Source organism: Sabethes cyaneus, chromosome 3 (genome assembly GCF_943734655.1).
Source record: "Sabethes cyaneus chromosome 3, idSabCyanKW18_F2, whole genome shotgun sequence".
In the NCBI taxonomy this organism is placed as follows: Eukaryota; Metazoa; Arthropoda; class Insecta; order Diptera; family Culicidae; genus Sabethes; species Sabethes cyaneus.
Window position 1 is genome coordinate 88,372,815 of NC_071355.1, and position 17,695 is coordinate 88,390,509.

Consider the following 17,695-nt stretch of genomic DNA (forward strand, 5'->3'; position numbering starts at 1 on the left):
CTTCACTAGATTTAAGTAGCTTATAGTAGATCAAGTAGATTCTAATCCCACCAAACACAACGCATGTATTTCGTTCATAGTGATTTGGTCGTGCAACGGATGTTAGTCCCGTGGACATACCCAAAACCTTTGACACTTTTCAGTGCCTGTCACAATTCGACGAAGAAATGACTACCGTTTGTGCTTGGCGAGCCGCATTTCGCATATGATTTTTCGGGTTTTCCTGCTATCTTTGGTTGAGCTCATGTGGAACCTATTTTCAATCTTCTGGCTTCTGGGTTTTTCGTGTAGCCTTCAGGAGATGGCTTCATGATTTAGATTTAATTGATCCGCGGGATGTTGGTGTTGCATTTCACGGTCCAACAACTAGTCAAAATCCCTGGTGCATGTGTCTATAAAGGAATGTTGCATTTCAGGAGAACGATAAGGCCGATGCTTGAAATTATCCAGTAAAGCACCGTTCCTAATGATTCTTGGCCATTTTTGTAGAGTTTCGTTGAGAGTCAGTCCTTTTCGGTGGTCAGCTGACCGATTTATCGCTGGATCTCTTCGAGATCGTAAGTCTACACGCTGTTATCGTTTGTAGGCCTATCGTTGTAGGCCTGTTATCATTTGTGGATAAACTTTCCCTTCATTTCCATTTGCTATATCGCAATTGAGATACCTATCAAAGAACTCCTTCCACCCACCAACCACCTCGCGCTCGTTTGTGGCCAGGTTTCCCTTCTCGTTCCCACACATGTCAGGTATCCTTTACGAGATTGGTTCACCTTCTCCTAGAACTTGCGCGTCTCACTTGCCTGAAATAGTTGTACTAGCTCTCCTTCTGGCGCTTTGCGGCCTCACTGATGGCCAAGCATCTGCTCGATTTGTATTCGAAGCACCTGGCTTCACAGAGAAAGGCGCGTAGTTTTCTGAAACTCGCGGGCTGTCTAATTGCCGAATGTTTAACCGTGAGCGGCTTTATCGCGAGGTATATATCGTCGATAGCTTTGAACGCACATGTACTGCTACTAGGTAATGATCTCAATCGATATCCACACCCCGTACGTTGAATCGAAAACCAAAGTATCGATATTTGGTATCGCAATATATCGGACCGATCCGATACTGAGTAATTAGTATATCGCAACCAAAATATCGATACTTCGATATTCACCGATATCGGAACCCGAAATATTCAGAAAGTTTTCAGATACTATCCGTCACGGGCTTGGGATGCGGCCATCTGTTTCGTTTATGTCGCCGGCATCTCCGCATCTCCAACATACCGTATACGCTTCACTCGACAATGTACGCAGTAGATCTGTCAGGCGGGCGCTTTTTAACTAGAAGCACCAGGACTAAAACTAATCAGTTTCAAACAATTTTTCAATAGTTTGGTCTAATATGCAACAAGATATCCTGGCAGGAGATTGTTTTGAAAAACCCAGTGATTTGCTACAAAATTTGTTATATTTCAACATATCAAAGCAAAGCAAAGCCTAGGTGCTGCATTCCGTTATCGAAACTTGACCTTCTGTTATTATACGACAGACTTCGCAGCCAATTGTTAGAGTGCAGGACAATTGCAGGGCCAGTTGCTACAATCTTATTGACTCTAACAGCCTCTCCCAGCCGAGATTCGAACATACGACGACTGGCTTATTGGGCCAGCATCATACCTCGAGACCAACTGGGATATTTCAACATAAGCAGCATAAATGCTTACATTAACTCCTATAATCAGAAAAGTGTTAGATGAAATTAAGATTCGCATAAGTTTACCTTCTCACATTATTTATTCACATTGTGTTATTCTAGGGGGGAAAATCTTAAAGATAGTTCACATCTCAAGAAATACAAATTCAGAATTGGAATCAGGTATGGACAAAACACCGAACGTAGCTTATACGGTCCTTACCATTTCCTAAAACGACGCAACAAAGTTCATCTCTTTTTTCATACAAACAAACACGATGGGTGGCCAGCAATTTATCGCTGGCGTGGAATTTGTAATATTTCTAGCACCTTTAATATTCTGTAATATTTCGGTGCACCCGCTTAACACATTGTCATCTGCATAAAATTTGAGCGAAGCAGAAATGCTCGGTTCAGTGGTCCAAGTTTACAGTTCTCCTGTCCTTTCAGCTAATTTCGCTAAAGCCCCATTTATGCGGAAACATCTAATAAACTGATGTTAAGTTATTTTGGTTTTCTGAAATATTTTGAGTGACACAAGGCATGGTTGGATTATGAGATCCGCTTTTTGGGCAGAGAATAAATACTTGATCAGAAACAAGCCTGTCATACGAAGCTCGCTTCATACTATGAATGGTTCTTGCAAATCAATCTGCGCTTGCAGCGATGCGATGTTCGATGGTGGCTTCAGGAAACAATTTACCTAACAGTCCGTTGATATCGGCATCTACCATAAAAGAGTATTCTCAAGTTGGCATGAAAGCGCTTCATATTTATTTCAGTTGGCCGTGAGAGTAAATGAAATAGATAAGGGAATACAAAAACCTAACGCTAGCAAGACACATTTTCAGCATACATCTGAGGATCTGTTACGAAGTTAGCACACGCAATCCCGAGTGTTACCGCAGTGTTAAGAAACGGCGTCTGAAAGATAACGCCGAACTGGTTTGCGATTGCTTTTTTGAGCGTGCAGTTTATATCATCCGACACGGCAGCAGCGTACCGACTCAAATAAACTTTGTAACATTTTTTAAATGCGGCATGCAGTATGGTTCAGCTTTGAGACATACCTGTTTGGAATGCTTGAGAAATGAAAAACGCGAGTTTGATAATTTGGCAATAAGTTATGCGTGAAAAGCTGGCCTTTTGCAGCTTTCGATACCTATAATATCGGATGAAAAGGTTTCGATAACCGATAATATCGTTTGGCAAAATATCGATGCCGGATACTCGATATATCGAATAAAAATATCGATACCTCCGGTATCGATAAAATATTGCACATACCAACGTAACGTTGGTGATATTCGAGAAAAACTGGCCCTCGATGAGAATATGCTCGATTTGATTCGAGGTTCGTTGGCCAGGTGACCTCCAGGTGGTTTTGTGGATCTTTGCGGGGAAAGAAAGTGCTTCCGATCATCAGGCCTCGGGAAGCTGCAAAGTTGATGTATCGCTGGCCGTTATCGTTCGTGTCGGTGTGTAGGCTAGGGGGCCGATCACCGGTCTATACATTGCTTTCCTGCCGATCTGAGCGTTAATGTCCCCGATGACAATTATATCCCGTGGCGGGCAGCTGCCGTACGTTGCTTTCAGCTGGACATAGAATGCTTTTGACGTAGGACTACGTCTTACGGCAAGTTTTGAGATAGGGTGTCATTCCAAAAAATCTAAAAATGCGAGCGTCACGAAAAATGAAAGGTTTTGAGCGCTAATAGCTCTGCGGTTTTCCGATCGATTTTCAATATTCTTACACCAATCGATTGGCAAATCTTCTAAGAATTGACCCAAATTAAGAAAAGTATGAATTCTTGATGTTGAACTATTGAAAAATTGAAAATAATGAACCTATATTTTACCAGAATTCTCGCTTCGTGATTAGTTGGAAGATTCTTTGCGATGATCTAAACCTATACCAATTTGATATCTGTGCTTGGGAAGTAAGCCAAAAGAAGTGACAAAGTATCCTCATTCCAATAAGATTTCTTAACACCGCGGTTAAACCTAGACCATTTTGATGTCCTTGCTTGGAAAGTACGCCAGAAGAGTGACAAAGCCCCCTCGTGCCAACAGATTTCTTACGAACGCCATTAAACCTAGTCCAATTTGATGTCTGTGTTAGGAAAGTGTGCCAGAACAAATGACACAAGTTCGTTGTCCCAACAGATCGCAAATTCTTTACTGCAAGACGATTAAACCTCGGCGAATTTGATATCTGTGTTGGAAAAATGTGCTACAGCTGTAGTGTTTGGTTATAATACGACTGTATTCGCGTTGACGGCATTAGACGATCTCTTGCACACTCATAGAAATGCCCGTATGTACGTGTGGGTGAAAATCTGCCAAAATGTTTCGATCTCTTGCGCTCTTTAAGAAATCCCTATTCCGCTTCACCCCTACAGTAAACTTTTGGAGGTGGCAGCAGCTTACGTTCGTCAACGCGAATGAATACGCATGCTTGCCGTTTCATTACAAGTGTAGTGAAAAGATGTGCTGTTGATAAAATAGGATTGAATAGGTAAAATCCCTTCAACGTGGGGAACCATGGGTAATAAAAACGATCCTTAATTTCAGTAAGGTAGCAGGAAAGCAATAGTTTGTGTTCTTGATTTTGTTAAATTGTTATCAAATGCACAATCTTTTGAGAATTGACCGTATGCAATGTTACTACTTTGATAGATGTTACATACAACGTATGTAGCATGTATAGAGTAGGGCGGGGCATAAGTGCGATGTTTGAAGTTGTCATCAATTTTCGCGAGATATAAAGAAGAACAACAACAAAATATATTTTACAGTGATGCAGCAACTCAATGTCTTTACATTCAACTATAAATCATCTGGAATAATAGTGTTATTGAAAATAAATTCTTCATTCTTCTGAACAAGTGCCGATTCGCACTTTTACCCCACTAGTGGGATAAAAGTTCGATTACCGCGGGGCAAAAGTGCGAAGCTCGAATCCATGAAATTAGCACAGCAGTAGCTAACAAAACCATATTATCGTCAATCTGCAGTATGTTTCGGTAAGGAATATTCTCAATTTACACCTTTCCTATTTTTCGCTGGTGTATTGCAGCCTCCGACAGATCGAAACTTTCCCAAACGTTTGTTTTATGTTTCATCAGCGGAAAACATTGTTTTCCTTCGACCAACATCTGTAGAACACAGTTTTCTGCAGATCTTCCATTTCTAGTATCTGTAATATAATGTCAAAAGCTGTATATAAGCTATACATTTTTGCCCCGTCCGTGAATCGCACCTTTACTCCGCTAGGCGCTTGACGGGGTTTGATTAAATTATGGTAAAGCGAAACTGTTATTTTCTTGATTCAAATAGAATTTCGTTTCGAAACAAAAATATTTTTAGGTTGTTATAAAAATTTCGTTTGAAACAAACGAATTTTTTCGCTGCGTGATAGAACTAGAACTCCTTTCCCCGAACAACCCCGTTGAGAATCGCGGTTATAACGCTGACGGACGAACAGCGCCGCCCGCAGTACCTTACAAGTCGCAAGGACTTGCATAGTGTCGTCGTCCCGTCAGTAAAATGAGTTAGATTCTCGATCCATGAATCGAACTTTTACCCCGTCAATAAATCGAACTTTTGCCCCGCTAGGCGCTTGACGGGGTTTGATTAAATTATCGAAAAGCAACATATATTTTGTAAATTCTTCTCACCGCAATTTCAAGAGAGATATCTGAGTGATGTAAAACGCTGCTACAATTTGTGAATAAGTAATATCCTCCTGTTGATATCGTATTTGCCGTACAACGAAATATTACATCAAAACCGCTCTAAAATAACTTTTACCCATAACTCAGCAACTATGATTCGTAAACAACAAATGTTTATGATGGATTTAAGCTGTCAAAGTACTCACCCATCCATGCCAATGTAGTCAATTTACTCGGAATCCGCACTGATAAATCATTGAATCGCACTTTTACCCGCATCGTACTTTTACCCCTCCTTACTCTATATGTTGCATATAGCATGTATACATGAAGAATCGAATGATTACAAGCATGAATACATGCTACTATCACTACAAAGAGACTTACGTAGTCCTGCGTCACCTATATATGCGGTCGTGTCTTGTACACAACCCCTCTGATTTTTTTTCTCGTCGTCGGGTCTACCTTCGTGTGGACAGTATACGTTGATGATGGTGTAGTTGAAGAAACGCCCTGTTATCCTCAACACACACATCCTCTCGTTGATCGCCTTCCGCGATCCTGCATTCTGCCCATCACAACGAATCTCGTTCCCAGCTCGTTGGTTGCTCCACCGTCCTGGTAAAATTGGGCCTCGCCGCCACGGATCCTCCACACCTTCTAGCCTTTGCGACAGATCTCCTGTAGTACCACGATGCCGAAACGATTAAATGAAAGTGTTCAAAATAAAATAGGCATAACGCGTGTTCAAAATAGGTGAATCACCGTATGCTGCAGAGAACTACTTGTTTTGTTTAGTTGTAATCTTTTGCTAGATGTCAACACAATGCAATGTTGCGAATAATTTATTATGACAAGGATTACATTAGCAGTTAGAGCCATCTGTTGGCAAATTCCGGTTTCATATTTTTATACCTGATAATTTCGAATTAAAAGAGCACCTTAATTATTCTCAAACAGGGTTTCAGCAAAAGTTTTCATTGAGTTCGGCTCAAATCATCCCGGTGTCACCAATCACTCTCACATATGATTTGACAATACTCCCTGTTGGCCCCCTCGATGCTGGGACCCAAACAACAACGACCGCTCCATAGAGTTTCTATGAAGTGATTTCCCACCCAGTGCCGTTGATGTTTAGATTTCAGCCACAGAAAAAGGGTGATGTGCCGGGGAAACGGCTTAAATAGTCATAAGCAATTTTTTCGACTTCGACTTGCTAAAATCATATTCTTTGATAACATCTTAGCACGGACTAACAGACGTAACACTTCGAACAAATTTTCTAACAAAATATCGTTTCAATGACATCCCTAAAACTTAGAAAAAACACTTGCATCACCTGGTGCAGTCTTCGCAATACGCAGAGTAGGTTGCTATAAATTTAGCAATGCTATAAATTTACTTGTATATTATCTGATAACAGCGCCAGCATCGGCGAGTGGCGTTTTCGTGCAGCGACTGTTGTTTGAGTCTTGGCTTAAGCGAAAATTTGAAAATTTCTCATTTGCACATAGGCCCTTTTCACATGTTGCTCTAGAAATGAACAACAGAACGACAAGAACAGAACAATAGAAACAACATTCACATGTTGCTCTAGAAACGTTTTTATTGACGATGGAATGAGGCTTCAGTGTTACGTTTGTTAGTCTGTGATCTTAGCATTAAGTTATACCAAATCTTGGCATATGTTTGTATATTGTTGAATATCAACAGAACCATCAGTTATCGAGTTTACCCGAACTTACTACCGAACTTCCTTTTCATTTTTGACAGTTTAGAACTGGATAAGCTATTCGTCGTCAATACCTTGAGCATCTCGCAAGTCAAGAGCACGTTGGGTACCTCTGTTCCTGTATTTGTAGCTGCGGACAATAAACTTTGGTTTTCGTAACAAACTTAGTGATGCAAAAGACGATCTTAAAGTTCTGCATGCTTTGTCCACAATGTAGGAAATTTGCCGTCTGAAAGATAACTGACTGTCAAATTAACGCCGAGATGCTTCACCTGCTGGGCACGTTAGATTTTAGTGCCATAGAACTTATAGTTAAAAATCACAGGTTGACCAATTCGGGCGAAAGAAACAATGGGCAATGTTTCAGGTTTCACAGGCATGAAGTTCAAGTTACACTAATCCAGACAGGTGTCTAGCTCTCGTCGAAGACTGCATCGACCTTGGAGCGAATCCTTAAGTATATCTTCAGATTGTCTGCGTAGGATAAACGAGGGCCTTTCAGAACGTGGTTGACATCATTGACGTGGAGCAGTGAAATTAACGGTTCCAAATGACTGCCTTGTCTGCCCAGTTAGCTTCGGGGCATGATGCTGGCGTAACAAGCCAGTCGTCGTTTGTTCGAATCTCGGTTTCGAGGTGCTGCTAGATAGAGTTAGTAGGATCGTTGAACTAGTCCCGTAATTGTCCTGTACTCTAATAACCGGCTGCGAAGTCTGCCATTTAAAACAGAGAGAATCGAGCAAATTTCATACAAGTGTACGTTGGGTTGATAAAGTTATTTTTTCGAAACAGTTTAACTTTTATATGAAAATACAAGATTTTGAAGAAAACTCTTATTTTTTTTGCAATTGTGACGGCCGGACACAAACTTATCCTCTATCACCGGGCAGTAAAGTAATCGGCGAAATATACTTACTTAGTCTAGAATTGCTGTATCTTTGATTCCTATGTGAAATAGAATTAGATAAGCAATGAAAAAGGTAGAAAAAAATCAGAAAAAATTGTAGCAAATTGATGTCAATCTAACAACGTGCCTTGTAAATGGGGTTGCCGCATGCATTTTCGCATGCATTCCGCATTACCAGCACTCTCAACAAACATTTTATGCGAATAGAACTTTATTCAACTTTTATGCAGTAAACCTGCAAGGACTGGACTCACAAGATATGTGCAGAAATATTAAATTATTATAATCTCTTTTTCTTCCATTGATGCAGGTTTTAATAGATCAAATAATCATGTCCGAGCATAGGGGACAGCTCTCGATTTGAGCTAATTTGTACTTAAAATACTTTCTAATTTCAAATTTAACTTTGCTGCATAAATATTGTTATTTATTGTTGTTAATATTGTTTTTGCTTGTAATATTGTTTTTCTGCACACTAATGGGAAAATAAATGTAATAAACTCATGATTTGTTGAGATATTTAGTTTTGCTTTGGTTAGAATTTTCTTTGTATTTGCAAACAAGTCTAATATCACTGCCGCGCCGGTTTGTACCGAATCTAAAGTTTATTCCGCCGAGAACTTGATATGGAAATCGCTTCTTTAATTTATTTATCTGATTACCTACCTCATACCTGTCTTGTTATAACTCGTGGGGACTTCGATTTTACTCAGTTTTCTATCTTAAACATTTGTTTGTTTTATATCAACTCAGGCTGTATTTTTCTCTAAAACTGTTGTTTCCACTATGATTGCCATCACATCTTAAAATTTTACTGATTCACTATAACTTGAACAAACGCAGGTTTATTTCGGCTTGGAACAACTATACAGTGATTTATCTAAAATATTTAGTATCACGCATTTACAATATTTAAAGATGGGTATCTTTCTGTTGGGATAAATATTTCTGTCATAGGAATAGAACATAAATTTCGTTGATCACTTTAAACACACATTCAGTGCACACAATATTTCACAATAAGCATGTCAGCTTGCGCGTATTTTTTCACTCGTTCAACGTTTCTAAAACTTACATTAACTCTTTGCTTTTCTTTTTTTTTTAGAGGACAAACCGGACTACCCGCTACCGACGTTCAAACCGAAAGACATGATAAGCAACCTGGGCGAGACGGCGCGATTTTACTGCGAGGCGTTTGTGGGTAAACTAGACTTACCGGATGCTACCAATAAAATCGTGTGGATGCAGATGGCGGACGACAAACCAGTGATCGTAGTGGATGCGAATCAGATGAATGTGACAAGGTACTAACCCGTCCCTTTCTCTGCCAATTGTCACATTTACGAGTGCTAATAGATTTAATGTGTTTTTTGCATCCATTTTAGGGAGGACGGTCAAATCATTGGCTCCTATCTGTCGATACCGAATATCCAGCAGCATCATTTCGGCCGTTACCGATGTCAGATCACCTCGGGCAATCTCGCTCGGCCCCTAGAGCTCAGTGTGCAGCTCTCGCCAGCACAAGTGACGGCTGTTGAAGAGTCGGAGTTCGAATTTCTAGCACTCATCATCGTCGCCACAGTTGCGGCCATGCTGGCCATTATGCTGTTCGTACTGTGCCGACTGGACATTCGGAAGGACGATAATGACAATCGCTGCTCTGCGCAGTTCATCGCTGATAACGAAAACGTGTAACAAGTAGTTTTGACTAAGTTATAGATTGTAGATCCATCCATTTCAAAACAAACCTATTTATTTCAACCAATTGTACGGCTCTAAGCTACGACTGTAATTATTATTTGTTAAACAATCCTCAGTACTATAGTATACGTTATTTGGCTTTATGCTGCCAACTTGTTATTAACAGCATCAGCAACAAACGAGACAAATCGTTGTAAATATCTCATTATAGTTGTCCAACGTATGACGGTTTAGTCTGTTAACGAAACGATTCGATTATCCCTTAATGCGGACAAACATAAGGTAGAAGCTAAATGGGAAAGCCATTTATGAGACTGACTATTGTGATTTGGTAGGAATCTATTCCTCTATACTATGCTGCCGCGTGCTGTATAGTTCCCTAGCTAACAAATCGGAACGTACAAAAACAATCAGGAACGAGCTAATGGTTCACATTGACCACACAGGACGTTTTAAAACAACATTGGACCTTAATCTTCAAGAAAAATGATTGTTATTAAACGATATTATAGCAGCTGTTTGTAACAGAAAAGTCGAACGATCGGTATGTTAGCCGAACGAAAGTCAATGCACTTTCGAAAAATAAGTATTATTTCTCATGTTTGCATTAAATTCAACATTTCACTATAAGCAATAACACAGTTCGAGATAATAAATGTACCATACGCCAGGTCAAACAATTTTGACACAATGGTATCCCAATATGTATGTGAAAACTTGAAACATATTTCAACGTATAACTAATACCAGTGAGCAAACAGCACAAAGTGGTCATTTTTGTTCTTGAGCATTCCAATCGACACCAAACATAGTTTGGAGATAAAGTTAATGGGATTCATCTGTTCGTGGAAAGTAGTAAAAACTTTTCGGTTTACACCACCACGGGTTTATTTGGTAACTCGTGCTTGCGTTGCGCAAATGAACAAACAGAAACGGCGAATGACAGATGATTTTTACCACTATGTACTGTCCATTGATAACAATGAATTGTTGTGTATATTAATTGTAGTTGACAACAGTAAAATAAATTATTGTAATTATATAAATAAATAAGTCAGAGTATTTTTTCCCTCTAACAACTATCCGCTATCATACTATGCAAGTAAAATAACTTTTTCGCATCTAAATCAACATTGAAGCATTGACTCGACTATTTGCATTAAGAATTACAAATCTACGAAGCACGATGCTTAGAAAGTCCCGATTCTATAAAACATGATTGTTGTTCACTGATAGATGTCCTTCACTATGAGCAGAATTTTATGAATTTAGTGTTAATTGGCTGCATTTTCTCATAATTAAAGAACAGCACACCTTCAACGCATGTGTACAATTAGTATCAATCAATCGAATTCCACTTAATGGAAACCGGCAAGCTAGAATGACGTTAAATTTTCGTTACGCACGGGTAAGTAAAACAAGCAAATTCGTGGCGTTCTTTGCATGGGCGGAATTAGAAGAAAACTGTGCTAGGGTTTGTGTGATCTATATCATGCGCTAGAGGTCAACTAGAATGCCAAGTATGCAGCATATATATAGGAGTTCAAAAAAGATCGACTAAAATAACCTCCCAACTTACGTAAAGTATGTATCGCGATTAAAAGTTTGACACGATTTTTAACTCATTTCAAATATTTTTTCTCAATAACGCGAAGGACGACTTGACTCGACTTTTTTGCGCACTTTGTAATAACTCAAAAATAATACTTTTTTGTGCTATTCACTTACACCTCCTTGAACGTGGTTTCAATTCGAAGATGCTGGACGTTTTTCAAATATTCAACAGTTTGTTACGAAAATGTATAGAGTAAAGAGGGGTAAAAGTGCGATTCAATTATTTACCGGTGCAGATTCCGAGTAAATTTACTACATTGGCGTGGATGGGTGACTACTTTGACAGCTTAAATCTAACGTAAACTTCGGTTGCTTACGAAGCATAAGGTAATCAACGTATTTTGGACCCCCTCAACAGCTGTACATAATTTGGACACTTCCATTTGATTTTGCTGTAAGTGTCCAAATTATGTACAGCTGCTGATGGGGTCCAAAATAGGTTGGTTACCCTAGTTGCTGAGTTATGTGCAAATATTATTTTAGGGCGCTTTTGATGTAATTTTTCGTTATACGGCAAATACGATGTCAACAGGAGGATATTACTTTTTGAAAATTTGCAGCAGCATTTTACATCACTCACATATCTGTTTTGAAAATACGGTGAAAAGAATTTACAAAATATATTTCGCTTTTCCATAATTTAATCAAACCCCTACAAGCGCCTAGCAAGGTAAAAGTGCGATTCACGGACGGGGTAAAAGTGCGATTCATGAACGAGGCAAAAATGTATAGCTAATTAGGTCATTGAAAATCATTTCAAAGTTTTTGTCATCCCCCCCCCCCTTTGGAAATTGGCTTGAAAAATCGAGGGGCAAAAAAATAATTTGTAGGATATGAGTTAATTTTATAAAATCAATTGTTTGTGGGCCCTACAGCCAGAAAAACTCGAAAAATGAGTGTACGAGTTGAGTTAACGCTTCTAGCACGAAAAAGAAATGGAAGTTCAAATAGTGGAATTTTCGATACTCGGCCAAAAAAATTTTCTTTCGTTTTACCTTTGTTATACTATAATAACCTTTGTTATACTATAACAAAGGTTTAAAAATTGGTCGAAAAACACGAAATCGATCCGAGGCCCGGAGGGCCAAGTCACATATACCAATCAATAGGGTTCGTCGATTTGAGCAATGTCTGTGTGTGTGTGTGTATGTATGTAATGATTTTTTCTATCTCCTGTTTCTTAGAGATGGCTGAACCGAATCGTTCGCTATTATTTTTGTTTGAAAGGTATTATTGTCTAGTAGATCACTATTGAGTTGCTTCGTGACACGACGTTTCGTTTACAAGTTATAAGCAAAGATGTGAAAAATACGTGACACGGGTTTCTCTAGAACTACATGACCGATTTCAGCGTTCTTAGTATCAAATAAAAGCTCTTATTAAAGCTAAATTATTCAGCAATTTTTAATTGAAAACAAACAAGTAGTTTAAAAGTTGTGCTTAAAAAACCTGTTTTGACAAGGTAATAATTATCGCCTGTTTCTTAGAGATGGCCGAACCGATTTATGCGCTATTAATCTCATTTGAAAGATAATATATTCTAATAGATTACTATTGAATGATTTTTTGATTGGACGTTTAATTTGAAAGTTATGAGCAACCGTATACATCACACCAAAATTAACAAAAGTTTACAATGATTTTAACCTAGATAATTTACCTAATTTCAATTATTTTAATATCAAACGAGAGGTTTTGACACTACGAATATATATGCAAAATTTCATAAGAATTGGTTGTAGCGGTCAAAAGATATTAACCCTCGAACACTCGCGCCAACTTTTGTAACGCAGTTACTCGCGCGCCCAATAGCCTCAAACCAAAGAAAACGTGCGTAAGTACTAGAGTTTTGACTGGGAAAACTTGGTTTTAGGTTTATCGAACCTTTAGAATAGTTTCTTGAAATTAAAAGCTCTATCGTTGGGTGGAATCTAAATTTTGATTAATCCCCCTAAAAGTGAATAAAAAAAATTATTTTTCTTCAGTGTCAATATAACACATTGATGTGTTCTGCAAAGTTATAGAGCATATTATTACAAGAAATTTTGCTAAAGACAGTAACCTTCCATCTCTGCAGCTAAGATAGAAAAATCTTATTTATTGTATATGAATTTGTAAAATCAGGTTTTATATTTTTGCTCTTTTTGTAATTGTAGTATGACTTTTTCATGTATTACAAAGTTGTACAAATGATAATAATACACAATTTTGCTGAATATAGTATACCTCTATATTTGCTTGTTTAGGAACTGTAGAACTTTGATTATAAAAAATACCCTAATTTTGACTACGAATTACTCGACTACCAGCAGACGGATACATTTTAAACATTTTACATTGGGTAGTTTTGCTGCATACAGACACCATTTTTCCATATGGAGAAACGAGAGAAAATTCCACTTGGGGTCAATTACGGTACACCTCGCTTGCTGATTGCTTCGTTTCTGTGATGGCGGTTTATGCTGATCTATTTTCCCAACAATTTAAATTATTAATGCATTGAACAATTATGACATTTTGCTCAGAATAACTTTATTGAAGAATATACGTTAGTTAAACAACGGTTTGTAACTTTATAACAATATGGCGTTGAAAAACCTACACGTGTTGTACAAAATACAACAGCGTGAGTAACCGAAGGTTAATAAAAATTGATGAAAATTATTCTAGAAAACTCTATTGATGTGAATCAAATAGAATGGCATTACAGGAAATTATGCATAGTTCAAAAACCTATAAACTAGACCTTTACTAGGCAATGTATATGTTAAAGAATAAGATTTCCTCTTACAACTTACTTTTATTTGCACTTACTCAAATTAATAACAACTTACTTATCCTTACTCAGCAATTTCATGAAAAAAGGATCTATCAAAATTTAAAAGTGTTCCGATTTTGTTCAAAATTTGTAAACTTATTCAATTTTCAAAAATTTTATGTAAACCAACGCATTACGCAACGTTGATTAATAGATAAATTATGTTCCGAAAACGTGTCGATTTCTATCTCAAATAGCAAGTAAGACCGTATAACAAAGGTTCCTTTCACCACTAGGTGGATTAAATCGGGTTTTTGTCTTTTTGTTCGTAGATTTTTGCAATGAAAAATAACAACGTATTTATTAAAAGCAAGTAAAGATTTGGTTTTCACGTTTAAACTTTAAGTAAAAATGTCTAAAATCCATATTTTTTTTGCTCGATTGAAAAATTCTCTTTGTTTTTTTTGCCCCGCCCCCCACCCCCCTCAGTGGCCCAACACCGGAGGGACAAAAACTTTTTTAAATATTTGTAATGGCCTTATTGTGCCTGTCACCTGGCTGCTAAATCTGGACTGTTTTCTCTAATATGAATGTATATGACGGAACGAAACAGTAACATTGTCGTTGTTGCTCTTTCTCTTTCTTACTACAGTGATTTCGGTTGGTCGCAGTTTGGTGCAGTCGCACTTTCAAACTTGTATTTGTATGGGAGCCCCTCTCCTAAAAAGGTAAGGGGTCCTAATTCATCATAGAAAAAATTGCCTCCAAAAACACCCACATGCCAAATATGGTTCCATTTGTTTAATTAGTTTTCGAGTTATGAGGAAATTTGTATTTCATTTGTATAGGAGCCCCCCTCCTAAAGTGGGGAGGGGTCCCAATTCACCATAGAAAAAATTCTTGTCTCCAAAAACACCCACATGTCATATTTTGTTACATTTGCTAGATTAGCTCTCGAGTTATGCAGTACTTTGTGTCTCATTTGAATGGGAGCCCCCCTCTTAGTATGGGGAGGGGTCTCTAACCATCATAAGAACCTTCCCTGGCCCCAAAAATCCCTATCCAGCTTTTTACGAGCCATAATGGCGAACGTGTTCGTAATATTTGAACAGCATTTTTGACATTTCTCTAATACATCGCACGTTTTCTATCCGTACATTTCTTTAGTTTTACCGTGAACGCGCGGAAAGAAAACGTGCGATGTATTAGGGAAATGTCAAAAATGCTGTTCAAATATTACGAACACGTCCGCCATTATGGCTCGTAAAAAGCTGGATATGCGAATTTTCACGCCGATCGGGTCAGTAGTTTTCGATTCTATAAGGAACATAGGGCAGATAGAAATCCATTTTTATAGGCATAGATTTGTATGGGAGCCCTCCCCCCTCTTAGTGGGGGGAGGAGTCTTTTGCCATTGAGAGAAGCTTCCCTGGCCCAAGGATCGCTACATGCAAATTTTCACGCCGATCGGTTCAGTAGTTTTCGATTGTATAAGGAACATAGGGACAGACAGACGCTATGGAAAGAGCTATGGAAAATCATGGACGAGAATAGCTTCCCCAGGAAGCTCATCAAACTGATTAAATCTACGATGGATGGTACGCAGGCTGTGTTTGGATTTCGGGTGGATTGCCAAGTTCATTCGAATCACACAGAGGGCTTCGTCAAGGTGATGGTCTTTCATGCCTGCTGTTCAACATAGCGCTACAAGGTGTTATGAACCGAGCGGATATCAACACGCGGGGCACGATATTCAACAAATCTAGCCAATTCGTCTGCTTTGCCGATGACATGGCTACTTACTTAGGTGGCTTGCCGTCCTAAGACAAAGCCTGTTGAACAAAATTTCTCCATGTAACTCGGTTGAGGGCTACCGCTCTCCAATTCCTCGGACACCGAGTACTCTCCGCCAGATCTCGCTCCACCTGGTCTAACCATCTTGCTCGCTGCGCTCCTGGTCGTCTTGTTCCTACCGGATTTGAGGCGAACACCATCTTTGCAGGGTAGTTGTCCGGCATTCTTGCAACATGCCCTGCCCATCGCATCCGTCCAGCTTTAGCCACCTTCTGGATACTGGGTTCGCCATAGAGCTGTGCGAGTTCATGGTTCATCCTCCGCCTCCATACTCCGTTCTCCTGTACGCCGCCGAAGATCGTTCTTAGCACTCGTCGTTCGAAAACTCCGAGCACTCGCAGGTCCTCCTCGAGCATTGTCCATGTTTCATGCCCGTAGAGAACAACCGGTCTAATAAGCGTCTTGTACAGGGTGCACTTTGTACGGGGACTTAGTCTGCTCGACCGCAATTGCTTGTGGAGCCCATAGTAAGCACGACTTCCGCTGATAATATGCCTCCGAATCTCACGGCTGGTATCATTGTCCGCCGTTACCAGTGAGCCAAGGTAGACAAATTCATCGACTACCTCAAACTCATCACCGTCGATCAATATACTACTGCCCAAGCGGTGTCGTTCGGCCTCGGTTCCGCTGGCCAGCATGTACTTTGTTTTAGACGTATTTACCTTTAACCCAATCTTTTCTGCTTCGCGCTTTAGTCTGGTGTACTGTTCAGCCACCGCCACAGATGTTCTGCCGATAATATCCATGTCATCGGCAAAGCAGACGAATTGACTAGATTTGTTGAATATCGTGCCCCGCGTGTTGATATCCGCTCGGTTCATAACACCTTGTAGCGCTATGTTGAACAGCAGGCATGAAAGACCATCACCTTGACGAAGCCCTCTGTGTGATTCGAACGAACTTGACAATCCACCCGAAATCCGAACACAGCACTGCGTACCATCCATCGTAGATTTAATCAGTTTGATGAGCTTCCTGGGGAAGCTGTTCTCGTCCATGATTTTCCATAGCTCTTTCCGGTCGATGGTATCATATGCGGCTTTGAAGTCAACGAATAAATGATGCGTGGGAACTCTGTATTCACGGCCCTTTTGGAGGATTTGCCGCAGTGTAAATATTTGATCCGTTGTAGACCGACCTTCGACGAAGCCGGCTTGATAAGTTCCCACAAATCTATTCGCAATTGGTGATAGACGGCGGAAAATGATTTGGGACAGCACTTTATAAGCGGCATTGAGAACGGTGATCGCTCGATAGTTCTCACAGTCCAACTTGTCGCCCTTTTTGTAGATCGGGCAGATAACCCCATCTTTCCACTCCTCCGGTAGCTGTTCCGTATCCCAAATTCTAACAATTAGTCGGTGTAGACAAACGGCCAGCGTTTCTGGTCCCATTTTAATAAGCTCCGCTCCGATGCCATCTTTTCCAGCTGACTTGTTGTTCTTTAGCTGCATGATGGCCTCCTTAACTTCGCCTATCGTTGGGGCTGGCACCTCTTCCCCGTTTGCTGCACCGTCGAAATCGCTTTCCCCGCCGCCATGGTTTTCCGCCTGGGCGCCATTCAGGTGTTCGTCGAAGTGCTGCTTCCACCTATCCGTCACCTCACGATCGTCCGTCAGAATACTGCCAGTTTTATCCCGACACATTTCGGCTCGCGGCACAAAGCCTTTGCGGGATCCGTTCAGTTTCTGGTAGAACTTCCGCGTTTCCTGAGAACGATGCAGCCGCTCCAACTCCGCATATTCCTGCTCTTCCAGGTTGCGCTTTTT

At 39.8% G+C, this 17,695-nt stretch overlaps 1 protein-coding gene across 1 annotated transcript in view; it reads left to right on the forward strand.

Moving 5' to 3' along the window:
- Positions 1-10,629, forward strand: part of LOC128742803 (interleukin-1 receptor accessory protein-like 1) — a 52,909-nt gene extending 42,280 nt beyond the window's left edge. Inside the window, exons 3-4 of the mRNA XM_053839263.1 lie at positions 9,102-9,300; positions 9,382-10,629. Coding sequence (XP_053695238.1) covers positions 9,102-9,300; positions 9,382-9,691 — 509 coding nt within the window. The 3' untranslated portion in view covers positions 9,692-10,629. The remainder of the gene's footprint in view (positions 1-9,101; positions 9,301-9,381) is intronic.
- The last annotated feature ends 7,066 nt before the right edge of the window (positions 10,630-17,695 follow it).